The following is a 14,760-nucleotide window of genomic DNA, read 5'->3' as shown; positions in this document are numbered from 1 at the left end:
AGGTAATTTTGGAATGTGAAAGGACTTCCATATAGGACTTATCTGGAAAATTTATTTCTGAATAATTTATCAATGTAATAGTAATGTAATAGAATGTAACAGTTCTCCACGTGTTTTTAAATTTAATTGGCAAATTTTTTAATTGTACCAGCATTTATAAAACAAATCTACATTAAATGTAGGTAATAATTTTACATTTTAATTGAATGGAATCCATTGTTTCCAATAAAATAATTTTATCGAATAAAAGATGTGTAGTTAATAACCTTAAATTTTGCCCGATTAAAACATACTTCGTTTAAAATCGTAGAAAGCTTAAACTATAATTACAGAAACCTCACTTAAATTCGTTTAAAACTATACCAGAAACAAAGCCTTATGTTTCTTAGCAGAGATTATCTTGGCGCGTTCCGTGTAATGAAATATTGCAATTGTTCTCCCCTGAGAGTTCTGTTACGCTGTCGGATCTGCAACCGAGATTATGTAAGTTATTCACTTTTCCCTTGGTCTCGCCTCTGTATACCGAGAACTAAGAATATTACTGCGTTTGTCAGAGAAGTCAGAGGGAAAACGCCTGGGGAACGCTCGGATATCGTCGAAATAATGCTTGCAGCGTTTGTGAAATTAACCTTTGCACATTTCCTGCGTGGTAATGCAGAAAATATGTTGAATTATCATTTTAGTTTTGCACTTGGCGCGACTAATATTAAAAAGCAGTTTGTTGACGCTCAAATTATAAATGAAATAGTTAGCCTTGGCATGTGTTGAATACATGTTATTTGAACGAGCTTAAATAAATTTGATTCAGTTACAATTCGAGGTTATTACAATTTAAATTTATTTTCAACGAATATAAATCAATTAACACTTTATTTTTCCAGGGCTTATTTATAGGCTTTTTTAGTTATTGGAAACAGACTTGGCTTTCGACGTATCTAGTAACAATATGAAAGAATTAACTAGATTAATATACACTAATGTAGACAATTCTTTTTTAAAGAATTCGTTGATAAAGTGTTAATATATGTAGGTTTGTTACCATTTCATGTAATTTTAAACGCATTTACTGAACATTTTATTTAATTACAATTTAGGGACACAGATTACTTGAAAATATCTAATATTTTTAATAATAATTATTTAAGTGCTCCTCGGTTAAGTTCATTTCGAGTATGGTCACCGTGAAGTACAATGTCAAGATCGAAAACCGAACAAGACACTTGACACATAGTCACTAGTGTTTGTGAACAGGCAGAGAGTGTACTGACATTGAATCCCGGAAGTTAATTCCTATATTTGCAAAGGTATTCCACGCGAGGGAAGCGAATTGAAACCAAAAGTAACGTGGTAGTAAAGGGAGGACCGGAAAGGGCTGTCCCAAAGAGAGAAACAGACACGGATACAGATGAAAAAGGAAATACGTGGACGGATCGGCATGCAGCAGGTAGCAATTTCGGTAACCGTTCATCCAAAACATTGCGCGTCCCTGCTAGCGACGATGACGGTCCGGCGAAGATTGCGTGGCGGCGGTCGTGATAAAAGAGCATCGTGCACAATTTTAACGCTCGGTAGTCCGATTACTTGCACGAGCGAGTCCCGTGACTAGCGCGGAACGCTCTCGCCTCTAGCTATGAATTTTTTCTTTGACGCGACGCGGGATGATTCATGAATAACTGAAGTGATATCGCCACAGTTCGCTTCATCGTCACCCCCGCTTCAATCCCAATTTGCGCTGCGTTCTTTTCTTCGGTCGCGGTTTTAATATTTTAGCGGTTGTACTGCGGTGATTTGGAAGTCAAGGGATGGAACCAGCAAATTTATGAGGGGAGTTCATTCTACTGGGTCTGTCGTAGTTGGTATTGAATCTGTTCACATTTAAGGGGTGTACGATGTAACCTCAGCCACGTTGATATTTTTGTTTTTTATTCTATTCATTTATAGGCCTCCAAAAACAGTAAGACTTTCATTTGAAACATTTTTTAATATCTCTTCAAAAAGGTAGAGTGCATTCTGTCTAAGAAGCGCGTGGATATTCTCTCTATTTCTGGAAACTATTTGCTTCGTACAGTTCCTTAGAAACAGTACAGGTTTTATTCGAAACATTTTTTAGAATCTTCTGTAATATTCAATAAATCCTGACTAAGGAGCGTCACAGGTTCCTGTTTAAGAGAGACGCGTGGATATATCCACAATTTCTTGGAATTACTCGCCTCACATAGGTCTCCGAAAACAGATCAACGATTTTAATTAGAAAATAATCCTAGAATCTGTGTTATTTAGATTGCTTTTTTTCTTAGGATACCTGGTACATTAGAATCGCTGACACATCGAGAATTTACGTCGAGTAGTATCAAACACAGCCCCGCGATAACGGACGCTGAAGCTGCCTGCACGGAATGAAAACGTTTCGATTATTTTTATGTACTGTGAGATTTGATCGCAGCGCGCTGGCGACGCGTATACGTTACCAAACTCGCTGAAATGTGTATTTTCGCTCGCGTGAAATAAACAAGCGCGAGAATGCAAATATACTAGAAATGAAAATATCCTCCAGATGAAATGGAGAGCGCGGCGAACGAGCGATTTCGGGATACAAAATTTCGAAATGGCGCGCTGGGCATGTTTGGCTGTTTGCATTAAGGAACTCTCGATGGAATCACGTTTTTCTCGTATCGCGAATCGTGCAGTATTTCTTGGAAGGCCACGAGTGATCGATTCATGAAAATAGTGAAAGCTGCAATTGCTCAGTTGGTCGCGAAAAATATTGACGAAGTACTCTAATAATGAGGGAACGTGTTAGTGTGAATTAGTGAAAACCACACCAAGTACTCTGTACTGCTAGCAGGTTAATAAATGAGATCATTAAATAGCTTGGGATATAGATTGCATTGGTTTGGTGTTCATACATCAAACTATCAACATAATAGCGGAAGCTTGTTAGTGCGAATAAACGGAGACTAAAGTAATGTAATTCATACTGTTACCGATTCAATAAATTACATGAATAAATTGCTTGTAATATAGACTGTACTAGTTTGGTCTTCATTTATTATGATAATATCTTTTAGACTACAAAAACGACTTTCTCGTTAGATTTTCCAGAGCATTCTCAAGTTCATAAAATTAAATGAGTCCTCTTCAGGAGTTTAACTGAGAATACATCAATGTAAGAAAATGTTCCACAAATGATTATCACGATTCTAAGCGTGGAATTAGTAGATTTCGAATAATAAAACAAAGAAACGTGATTAGCAGCGAACTACTTTAAATAACGATGCTTCGACTGAATTCCTGAATGATTAATTTAATTTTCCAATTCACAAGCAGTAATTTGAATTCTATTTCTGCGATTGCAACTCCAAGTAAAATTGAGAAGGCTATCTACGTCTTTAAAAAAATCGAGAATGCTTCGATTGATTTCCTGCATGGTTAATTTAATTGTCCAAGTAACAAGTAGTAACTTAATTAATTTTCATTCTAATATTGCAGCCACAAATAAAATTAAGTGTCCATGATCTAAATAAGGTTGAGAACCACTGAGATACGCAACGAAAGAGCAGCGAGTACGGGTTTCTGTATCATCGACTCATAAATTGTCCTTTGGGCGAATCGCGTGCGCGCGCGACTCCCGAGTTCTTTGTTTCTTTTGGATTCGCGAGTTACTTTTATTTTTCCAAGCGACTAGAAACACAGGAGACCCAGGTAATCCAAGGCTTCGTCGATAGCTTCGCGATGCGAATTGTCATAAACAAGTTGGGGAAATCGAGAGAAAGAAAAAGGACATACGAAAAGTTGCCGCGAGTGTTCAGGAACAGCGCGAGGATCGTTAAAGGGAACAAACGTTGTGTTCGGGAAGAGAGAAGATAATTTGAGCACAGTTACGACTCTGGGGGAAGCGAGAAGAATCGTTAGAAGTAACAAGCGCGACACTTGGAAAAATAAAGGGATCCCTGGAAGTAAGGAGAGCGGTGTTTGGAGAGAAAAGGGTGGCGCTGGAAGTTGTGATACCCTCGTAAAGATAAAGGATTGCGTTAAGAGTTAGTAATGTTACACCTGGTGAAGCGGAATGTCCACTAAATGAAACGTTGTGTAATGTAAACAGCAACCAGAAGTATTTCAGTCTGTCTGTTAGGCAGGCTTCCATGGATAAATGTTATTTCCGAGTCCAAGAAGGTTACATTTTCTGCATGATGTATTATTAAAGCTTATGTAGCGTGGACTGTGTTTTTTCAAAATATTTGTCTATTTCTTCTATGAGTTTCTTGGCTAAATTAAAAAAAGAAAACAAAGTGGAAATATAAGAGTACTATATAGAAGTGGGTTGAAGGACACGAGTGAAGAAATGAGCTCTAATCTAAACGTAACCTAAAATTTACACTATAACCGAAAGCTAGGTGATTCAAGGATAAAAAAACAAGTCGAAAATGTACAATACAATTTTTTGTACGAGGCTCTGCTTTTGAGATAACTGGGTTTGAAAATGTACGGGGCACGCGGAGATTAAAATGACCAGCTGAGAGCTATACTGGTGGAAGCAACAAAAAGAAATAAAAATTGAGCTACACAATGATCTCATAGTTTGATAAAAAGCTGCAAACAATTATGGCATCTCGATTTTTTCCTTTGCTTTACATACGCCATGATTCTCGACCCCTAAATTAAGCATGCGCGTGCTCCACACATCTTCGAAGCTGATTATCTCGAAAGCAGAGGTTTCGACAGAAGAAGTTGTTGCAGATTTTCGATTTGTTTTTGGAAGGTTAATCATCTCCATTTCACATTCCTACTTTATGTAATGTAACAGTAACCTTAAAATAAATTTTATGTTCCCCAATAATAAACCCAACATTTTTCACAAACTATACGACAACAAGTACCGTACTTTTCGCAAGTAAGTTTCTACAGGTTACAAAGACTCCTTCAGCATAATAAATAAAAAAACAATAATTAGCTAAACACGAGCACCAAGAAAGTTAATAAAACATAAAATTAAAGAACGTACAAAAGCAAAGAAGCTTCCCAATATCGTTACAGAATTGAAATCCAATTTCTCTTAATTAAATAAAATTTACTCAACACCCGTTTAATTCCAAACCAGACATTACGATTATTCCGCTTCGTTAATTTCTAACCACTGTTACAGCTGTCTCGCAAACGTAACAAACGTTGACGAGAAACAACGATCAAACGTAGCGAGCTGGAATGCTTTAATGAAACAGGAAAAGCCACTCAAAGTGAAATGTGCGACGTTTGGACGAAGACAGGATTAAACGACAATAGGATGGCTTTCGTTCTGTGTCCCGCGAAATTGTTTGAAATAAAGTAAGTAAGAGGAAAGACTGAATCCACCGCGCTATCATGCTACACACACGTACATTCTTTTTATTTCCCGAAATTCCATTCAACAAAGCATGGAGCATTTCCTGGAAGCCACGACATATCGAGACACGCGATCTACAAACAGTTCGATGCGCGATTTACTCCGAAATCGGCATGATTTATAGACTTCCCAGTTCCGACTTGGCTTGCATCGTAAAGTGAACGCATTCGTGTGTGTGTGTGTGTGTGTGTGCAAGTGCATCTGCATTCATGGGGGGTACTAGAGATTAGGTGTCTTGTAGGTAGATAATTGAATTGTATATCGGGTGAACCAGATAGTACCGAGAGGTGTATTCATTTCATTAATTTAATTACTTTAGATACCACTGGACTAATTGAATTTCTTTTTGAGATTGTAATTGAGAGAAGTCTCATAGTCTTTATTTTTAAGAAATAAACTGAACGAAGTATATTAAGAAGGTATGTCAGTCTAGATGGACAAAAAAAATCGATTTTTTTTTCTGTAAGTTTAAATTTTGGAGAATATTCTCTAAAAATTTAATTAACAAAACATGTAACAAATTTGATGAAGAATCAAAGATCAATTTTGAGTAATCACTGTTTTACGAAGAAATGTTTATTCAAAATTCTGGACCGATAAAAAGAGCACGTACTATCAGGCTTTAAGAATAAATTTCGCTTTTTGTTTTGAGAACTCGAATCCAAAATATACTGCTCGCTGCTAAACGTGTTTTAGACGACACGCTCTGCGCTAATGGTTGCCTCTTGCTCAATTTTAAGATTATTTAATTAAAAACGAAAGAAATATACACCTGAATATATGTAATTTATAGCGTGCACGCCTCCATTTCGAAGAAATAAATAGTCTGAGAAATAAAAATTTTATAGAATGACCTTGATTTGGGCCGCCTAGACTGACATGCACTCATAAAAAGTGAAGAGTTTACTCTCAAGAATTGCATTAAATAAAGTGAACCTGAAATTAAATTATTTCTTCGTAAGTCAAACTCGACGTTTCTCTGAGAACAGAATACACACGAGTGAACGAAAAGTACCTTTCAGTTGAAAGAAATTTTAAAATATCTCAGAGATGGGGAAATATTGTTCTATGAAATATAATACATGCTTTGTAGATTAAAGAAGCGAGTGGATTCAAATATACAATTTCTGCTCTATTTACTGGACCAGTGGCTCACGAATTTCCCGCACGCACAGATGCATGCAACGAATCGAAACTAATGGAGCTATCTCATATTTGGGCAATAAAATAGAGATGAAAACTCGACCGCAGGCAAAGTAAATCTTCGATCGTACTTTTCTGACGTTTATTATGAATCATCTAACTTTGTGGACGTCACGAGGAATAATCCTAAAAGCTTTCACGATGGTGTTTTTCATTGCATAGTATATATAACGCGACTGCACTTTGCATTTATTTCCCACGAGCGTTTTACACCATCTGGACCAGTGACTGGTAGATGAAAGCTATATGATCTCTTCGATTCTTTCCGACAATGAATGTCGTATCTGAATGATGATGTTAACGAAGCCCTTGTATTTTTTTTTTAATTCAGCTCGTGAAATTTGATGGTGTGAATTTTAGATAAAGAATAAAGAATTTCAATTGATTATTTTTTGAGCAGAATTTTTCCCTTGAATCAAATTTGGTAGTATTCATCAGGCAACATTTTTTGTCAACAATTCAAGTATTAAATATTACAGAAGGCTATTTGTACTGCCTGAATGGTTTTACAATCGTTATCCTATTCACACATTTTATTTATCATGAAAATGCAAAAATTCTGCTAATGCTGTGAATTATTTTGATATTTGCAGAGAAACTTTGGTATATGACCGTTTACATAGTTGATTACTTTACTTCTGTTTTGTGATATTAATTTAATAGACCAGACACGAACTATAGCCAAGTTTCAAATCATGCGCGACACGTTACTTGGAATATTTAGTTGACCTACTTAAAACATAGTAATTGTACACAGTTAACAGCATGCATTACATTAATTAAAATTACTACAACTGTAACGTGGTTTGCGGCGAATGGTTTCCCCACTGAATCGTGGAAGAGAATGTGTAAAACTCTTCATGCCAACCGCATCGCTTTTCATGCGCACCAGTTTCTCATAATTTATATTCTTATATTGCAATATGAACCGTCTACCCTTCCTGCGTTAATTTTTTAACAAAATTTAAATTTTTGTTAATGGGAACATATTTCAGAAATAAAATAACAGTGACACTAACATAGCGTGTTGTGCAAAATAGTATTTTCAAATAAGATTCACTCAAATGTGTCCGCGTCCGACCATAACGACTCATTCCCCTGCAGCACTTAACTCATTATCTGTTGTGGCTGCGAATATGCAACACGAATTAATAATTTTTTAACAGTGGTTTGAAATATTTTTCCAATGAAATTGCAGGCTTAATACTTTGGACGCTACTTTTTATTAAGAAATAAAAAAAATGAATCCCAAAAGTGAGACGATAATCAAAGTAAATTTGGATAGGATTGGTAAACTTAGAGAGATTAACAAATGAAATACTACGACAAATGTTAAATTATCGAATTTTCGACAGTCTCCAGATAAAATTTTAACTTCGTAGAAATTTTCACGAATTTTAGTCTGTCAGTCAACATGTTAATGAATTATATTCCGGTAACAGCGTGGTCAATGATTATTAGTTTTTTTTTTGTTGGTTTGTAACTTCAGCTTTTATAACACATCAAATTTTCAGCAAGGGCTTGTATTGCATTTTGATTTAAATTGAAAAAAATCATGAGAAAACCGATACGTTCCATAAGGGCTTCTGTTAAAACTACAAAATTTCGATATCGTTTTTCGTTAAATTGAGGAGGTCAATTCAAATAGAAATAAGCTAGTATGATTTACATTTAATCAAAGAATAATCAAGAGAAGTTCTGTTAAAATCCTTCATTAAATAAATCCATGGAACAACTACCTTAAGCATTTCCAAATCGAGAAAGGAAGCACGAGTGCAATCGGTGCCAACGCGGATAAGCAGAGGCGCGCGCGCGCGCGCGCGCGCGTGCCAAAATTTTACCAAAAGATGCTCTGGAAAAGCGTACGGACAAACAACGCTGGATGGCTAATCCTGGGGATAAACGCGTTTGGAGTACCGCCAAGTAGTTTTATGGCTTGAACATTATCGCGCGACGCTTTCAAAAGGAAAAAGGACCGTTTATGAACGGGCCAGCTCGTTACCGCTGCTAAATCGTAAACATCAACGATGTTTAAAATTGTTACGAATCTCTCGCGCGAAACGGTGGACCGTATCACCAACTACAACAAGATTGGGAGCACATTGAGTGCCCGTTAAAAGTTCTGTGCTTCGTTATAACGTCGTCTCGTATTGCTTTAATTAATTATCAGTGCTGCTTAAATCAGTTTAGATAATATCTTTGCAAATATTGAATTTATTTTGGAAGAACTTAACGCTGTTAAGCATTGAAATATCGTTATAGAATGTACTGCAGATATTACTTAAAAGAATTGATTATAAAACATCATTTTCTGTGGAGATTTTCAGACGATGTTTGTGTTTTAATTTCCATAACTATGAAGTACCAAGGAAGTGAAAATTATATTTCTTTGATCCTCAATGATACAAATTGGACGCTATAATCATTTTAAAATAATGTTGCTGACATGCTTTATTATTATCCAACAGTTTCGTAGAATAAAATGGTCATATTATAAAACGGAAATTATAAAACAATCTTCCAGTGTAAAAAAAGGAAGTTAAATATGTTTAATGTACCCGTAAAACGTAAAGACCCGAGGAATCGTGTTTTCCTTGCGATAGACGATAAAGTTGTGATAGTAGTTTGTTACGAGGTTGGAAATTTCATCAAAAACTGCTCGTCCCGTTCGTTATTTAACATCGACGACAAAATTGCGCGTAACACGCAAACGTAAATCGAAAATTCCTCTGTCTCCACGAACGCAACGAAAGTATGCAGGTTGTCATCTAGGAATTCGACGGAGTCTCCGCAAATGTCTGGAGACTATTAGGGAACCATCGATATTGGAATTTAGCCGTACCGCTATTAAATTAATAGTGGTCCACAAGGGTACCCCCAGGGGAGCCAAGATCTTTGGACGTTGGAGATCGTCTGGATTACCAACGAAGTCGATTGGTTTCCTGGGGAAATTATCGAGCACTGTCCAAAGTGTACCAAGCGCCAGCTATCCAATTCGAAATTAATTTTGTGCATTTAGAACGCCGTCTCCTGGAGATAATTAAATATATAATTCAACCTGTCACGTTCGCGCACGTGAGCCAGAATTTAAACGCATTTTGCTTGCATTCAATTTTCAACAAGTTAAGTGAAAATCAGTGTTTATACGTTAACTATTAAAAGACGAATTAAAAATTAAATCAATTCTTCGTACGTTTACCATCCAAATAAAAATTGCATAATACATTTGCAGAGATACATATTTGATAACGCCGTTTTATTTCACCGTTATTAAAAATGAGCAAACTATTATTCAAATAAACATGTTCGCAACATTCAGTATTGGAATATACAGAACCATTTGGAAACATTCATTTCGACGTTGAAATAAACGTATCGAAATTGTTCCAAATATTTCAAAATCGCTCAGCGCTTCAACCATTCGATCTTTTTATTTCTGTTCCCATCGATGAATTATATGGAAATTCGTTTGCCAGGTGTGTGTTGTCATCCAGTTATTTCCAAAAAATCGACGTTCCACGGTAGTCGCGTTTAGAGTTCTCCAAAGGGTGAATTCAACACAACAGGAAGTGACGCGTATTTCCACCTGTGACAGTTTCAATTATTTCCTGGGGCAAAAATGGGAACGTTTCGAATCCAAAGGCAGGGATCCCTCTCGTCGCGTGAAACAGGAACGAACAAGACCGCAGAAGGATTTGTGGCCACTGGCTGTGACAGGTGTGAAGCCGTACGATATTGCATTAAACAATTTATACGAGCCCCCCGCGTCACCGCGGTTCGCGAGCGCGGAACGTTGTAAAATGTTGATTGAAATTTATAGAAATTGGCTTCCGGCTTGTCGCTAGACTGAATATTATCGCATTACTCGTTCACATGTTCGAATTTTCGATCCCTTGAAAACTCGTGAAAACTCGTCATATTTAAATTGACACCTGTTTTGGACATAATTTGGTTAAAAAGTTCTTCATTTTTCAGGGTCATAATGTACAAAAAAAATGAAATCAGCACAGTCTATAATTCTGAATAATTTGTTGCTTTGTTGAATTTATAGTTAAGCAGCAATTTATTGTTGACAATTGCTATGGAAGATGATGACTTTCCAAGCATTCAAATGCTTCTAAATGATTCGTTACTATAATATAATATAAAAATTTATATTAGGAAGAGTATTACTAGAAGAATTTTCTTTTATAATAAATTAATGATGGAAGTGTATACATAAGTAAGTATATGTTCACGACACTCTTTTAATAAAATAAATTATGTATATATAAATTGTGTTTGAATAAACACCAATGTTTAGCCTCCGAATTTACTTTGGAATTTATCAGTAAAAGGTGCTTAGTTAACAAACATTATAAATAAAATGCTTTAAAAATGCAACATCTTTCAATCAATTCATTATTTATTCTGCTAGATTAATTCAAAATTAAGAACTGTGCCTTTTTCCTTCTAAATTGTGCCACGTGTCCTAAAAAACAAAGAATGCATTCAGTTACCCAGCAAGTTTGAGATTGTTTGAAAATTCTGACTTATAAATATATCAACAAGTGCAATTGCAAATGGAGATTAAAATTCATAGAAATTCGCTATTGGTGCTCGCCAGCCGAATATTGTGCTATTCAATATTTGAGAATTCATCGGTCTGCATACATAATTACTGTCATGCATAAAACACTGCAAAATAAAGTCAGCTATGTCGAGAACGTCGATAACAGTGTTATTGTCCGAACCGATTATTCTATTAGTATCGAAATGGTTACAATTAGGTGGGGGGCGCGGCCCCCCCCCTCAAATTAGAGTTGTTTGATTTAGTCGTTTTCGATCCTAATGAGATTGTTCATTATCGAAGCCGACTAGCTGTGGATGTTTCATTATATGGGGCTTGAATTCCGCCAGAATCATCTAAATTCTGACCAACGCGCACGCAGCAACGTTGAAAAACGTGATAGTTGTTCAAGACAGTTCTCCGCGTGATTTTTGTCACAATTTTCGGAAATAAAAATTTTTTTAATTAGACCATAAATAATACACTTATTAAAACAAGCCTAGAGGGTGTTCTTTTTAAGCAGTTTGTCAAATCTAAAGGGATCACAACTATAAATAAAAGATATAGCATCGAAAGAAAGAACAATAAAGAAACCGAAAGAAAGTAGAAATTTGTAAAAATGTGAAATGACCGATAGAATAGTTCGAGAAGAATATGAAAATCCCCAAATCATGTTGAACGGATTTTAAGATAAATATGATAAACGAGATCATATAATGAAACATAAGTAGTTAAAACTTTCATCTCGTAGTTAGACTCATTCATCAATGTTAGACGACGAAATGATTATAGTGTCTCATTTTTTATATATAATATAAGATTGTAAGAATAATACAAGAATAATCTTCGTTATTTTACTCTTGACCGCTTAGATTTCATTGCATGAGAAAAATCTCGTTTATCATATTTAATTTGAACTTAGAGACTCACGATTTGGTCCTTTTCATTTTTCCTGAATTATTAAACCTTGAAGAGGACTACACTTCGTATTATTGAATTTTTATTATGTTACTGCAGCATTCCTACTTCAGAAACAGAATATTTTTATTATCCTAACAAATGGTTAGAAATTGTAATACTGGGAGTATCTGATTGCTCTTTCTTGATAAGAAAAAGTAACGATAGAAAATGTTGTTTTTTTTTCATGACACGATTTATCACGAATTTGTACCCTGCTATTCGTCCCATCGTGCTCTGTGAGAAGGCTCGATACCAGTGTTTCCAATTACCCTGAATACAGTTGTTTTTGGCAGTCGTCCAAGCCTTTTGCATTTGTAATTTATCGCGAACGACAGGGTAGGTTTCTTCGTAAGCGTGATAAATGCGGTTGTTTGTTCAAAAGGGGTTAGAGTGATAAAGAGTGAAATCATTCCTCCCTAAAACCGTGTCAGGACTACGGAATGACCTCTCTTAAGCTGGCAGGACCAAATCAGCAGAATCATATCGGGCTTCGTGGAATATTTTGTACTAATTTGTACTACGAACAGTAATTTTGTACCTCCTAACATTTTCAAACAAATGTTTCTACTAGAAACTATTGCTTCCTTATTATACTCGGATCATTGAAAAGATTCATTAACACTAGGTTAACAGAGATTTCTTATCAAATTTTTATTACTGCTATTATATTCTATTATATACTTCTATTATAGCTTTATCAAGTGAAATCGCGTTACTAGAATGAATTAGGAGGCTTGAATAAAAATGAATTTAAATATATGGTTGTCCTTTTATATGAATAAAAGTCATCATAAATGGTTGGCGAAAAACAGAACTGGTTTCTGTAAAACCTTGTGAAATTTGGACTGAATCAAAATGACCATGCTCCGCACGCCTAATGTTAAACAAGGGTCATTTAATTGTTTACAACATGTATCTAGTAGATTTTTTTCAGTGCTTTTCTCAAATTTAACCAGATTTTGGCCTCCACGTAACAGCTTCTTCTATATTTTATCTCTCAACTCCATTGTATTTTATATTTACTTTTCCTTATGCAACCAGCGGTAGCAAAGTCCTCTCCTACCCATAAAGTAAATTGAATTAAATAGAAATGTTCAATTTTCTTTTATCATTTCTGCAAACTTTAGCATCTCACGTGTTCAGAGATACGTTTCCTGTGTAGCATCTTGCCAATGCGAGGAAGCATTAAATTCCGTTCTGAAAAGGATCTTCGTGTTTCCATGTATTTCTGAACGTATAACGCAATAACCTTCATACCTCTCGACGTTAATCTCGCAAGCATTCGAGGGAGTCTCATCTCGAGCAACAACGCGCTCACAAAATTTTCCAATTTATTCCCATGTGTTCTCACTTTCCAACGATCCCACTTAAACGCAACGAACCATTATACGACAACGTGGAATTGGTCGAAAATACACACGTGTTTCCAACGTGCTAGAAAATTCATCGATCAGTTGTTAAATGAAATAATTCATTCGGAGAAACTGTATGCAATGAATTGAGATTTATTTCAAGAAATTGTAGAAAACTGATCTTCCAAGTGTAATTATTAGACTGCGGATCTTTATGCAAAATAAAATCTTCGTGAACGTGCCCACAAAAATTGAATCTAAATAGGAATTCATTTTATTCTGCAAATATTATAACATTAACTTTATTTTCAATCTTTTTTATATTCTTGCATATTGTTTGCATTTTGTAGTTTCTTGCAATGAAATTCATTGGAATTTCTTATAAATGCATAAACATCCGCAGTCTAGTAATTATATAGGGATAATTTACGTATTCAATGGAATCATAGTAAAATTAATTTTTTCAATCAAATTATATATATCATAGTTGATTTAATTATCTAAGCTTATTGCATGCTCTCTTGAGTAAGATCTCTATAATCCGATGAAAAGAACAATATTGAGGAAATAATAATGATTACCTAGAAGAGTTTTTTAAGAAGCATCTACAAACTTGCAAAAGCAAATCATGTGTAAATATTAAAATGATCAAAGATTGAATGACTTCCTCAAAAATGGCGATATCAATTATTGCATTAGCTACAAACATGGGTGTATTTTATTTCCGCATTGAAAAATATTTAGATTTGGCAGAGCTGATCGCGTTCCAATTCATACTAAATAAAATTAAAAAACCTTGCGAATACTCGCTTTTTGGAGGGTAAAGTAACCTCCAAACGAAGAGATTTAACCAAGATCCCATTTATAAAACGGGACAGGATGTCAGGCTCAAACGGAATTCCCAGAGACGGAAATGGATGTCTCATAACGAATACGCAAATGAAATTCGAGCAAGCTCTGCGAAATTACACGATCACGGTCTTTTTAACGGCTGGAGGCACAGGTAAGTTGCATGAACTCACCGAGTTTATGTAGTTGATGAGCGACAGTCCACCATCCCATGGGTGCTCCATCTCGCAGGAGATATTTGCGGGCCTCAACGCGTGCGATTGTTCCAGGGTCATTAATCCTGCTGCAAACACCTGCACGCTGTCGTACATTAAAGCTGGCTCCGCCTGAAAAAAAAGAAAAACCGCTTCTCAGTACTGCTCCAGCTCTGATATACTAGATATCTACGTGTTTCGTTAATTATACAGACGAGTGCTCGAAAAATTGAATAATAAATAAATTACGTAGACAATTCCTGTACATAAACA

The 14,760-nt window shown here is 35.6% G+C and overlaps 1 protein-coding gene across 7 annotated transcripts in view; it reads right to left on the bottom strand.

Annotated features, from left to right (window-relative positions):
- Positions 1-14,760, bottom strand: part of LOC128876186 (glutamate receptor ionotropic, kainate 2-like) — a 185,025-nt gene that overhangs the window by 45,425 nt on the left and 124,840 nt on the right. For all 7 annotated transcript variants that reach the window (XM_054122336.1, XM_054122331.1, XM_054122335.1 and 4 more), the window contains exon 8: positions 14,467-14,619. In XM_054122336.1, coding sequence (XP_053978311.1) covers positions 14,467-14,619 — 153 coding nt within the window. The remainder of the gene's footprint in view (positions 1-14,466; positions 14,620-14,760) is intronic.

Source organism: Hylaeus volcanicus, chromosome 5, assembly GCF_026283585.1.
Source record: "Hylaeus volcanicus isolate JK05 chromosome 5, UHH_iyHylVolc1.0_haploid, whole genome shotgun sequence".
Taxonomy (NCBI): domain Eukaryota; kingdom Metazoa; phylum Arthropoda; class Insecta; order Hymenoptera; family Colletidae; genus Hylaeus; species Hylaeus volcanicus.
The sequence above is the reverse complement of the archived record's forward strand: the minus strand, read 5'-3'. Positions and strand labels throughout refer to the sequence as shown.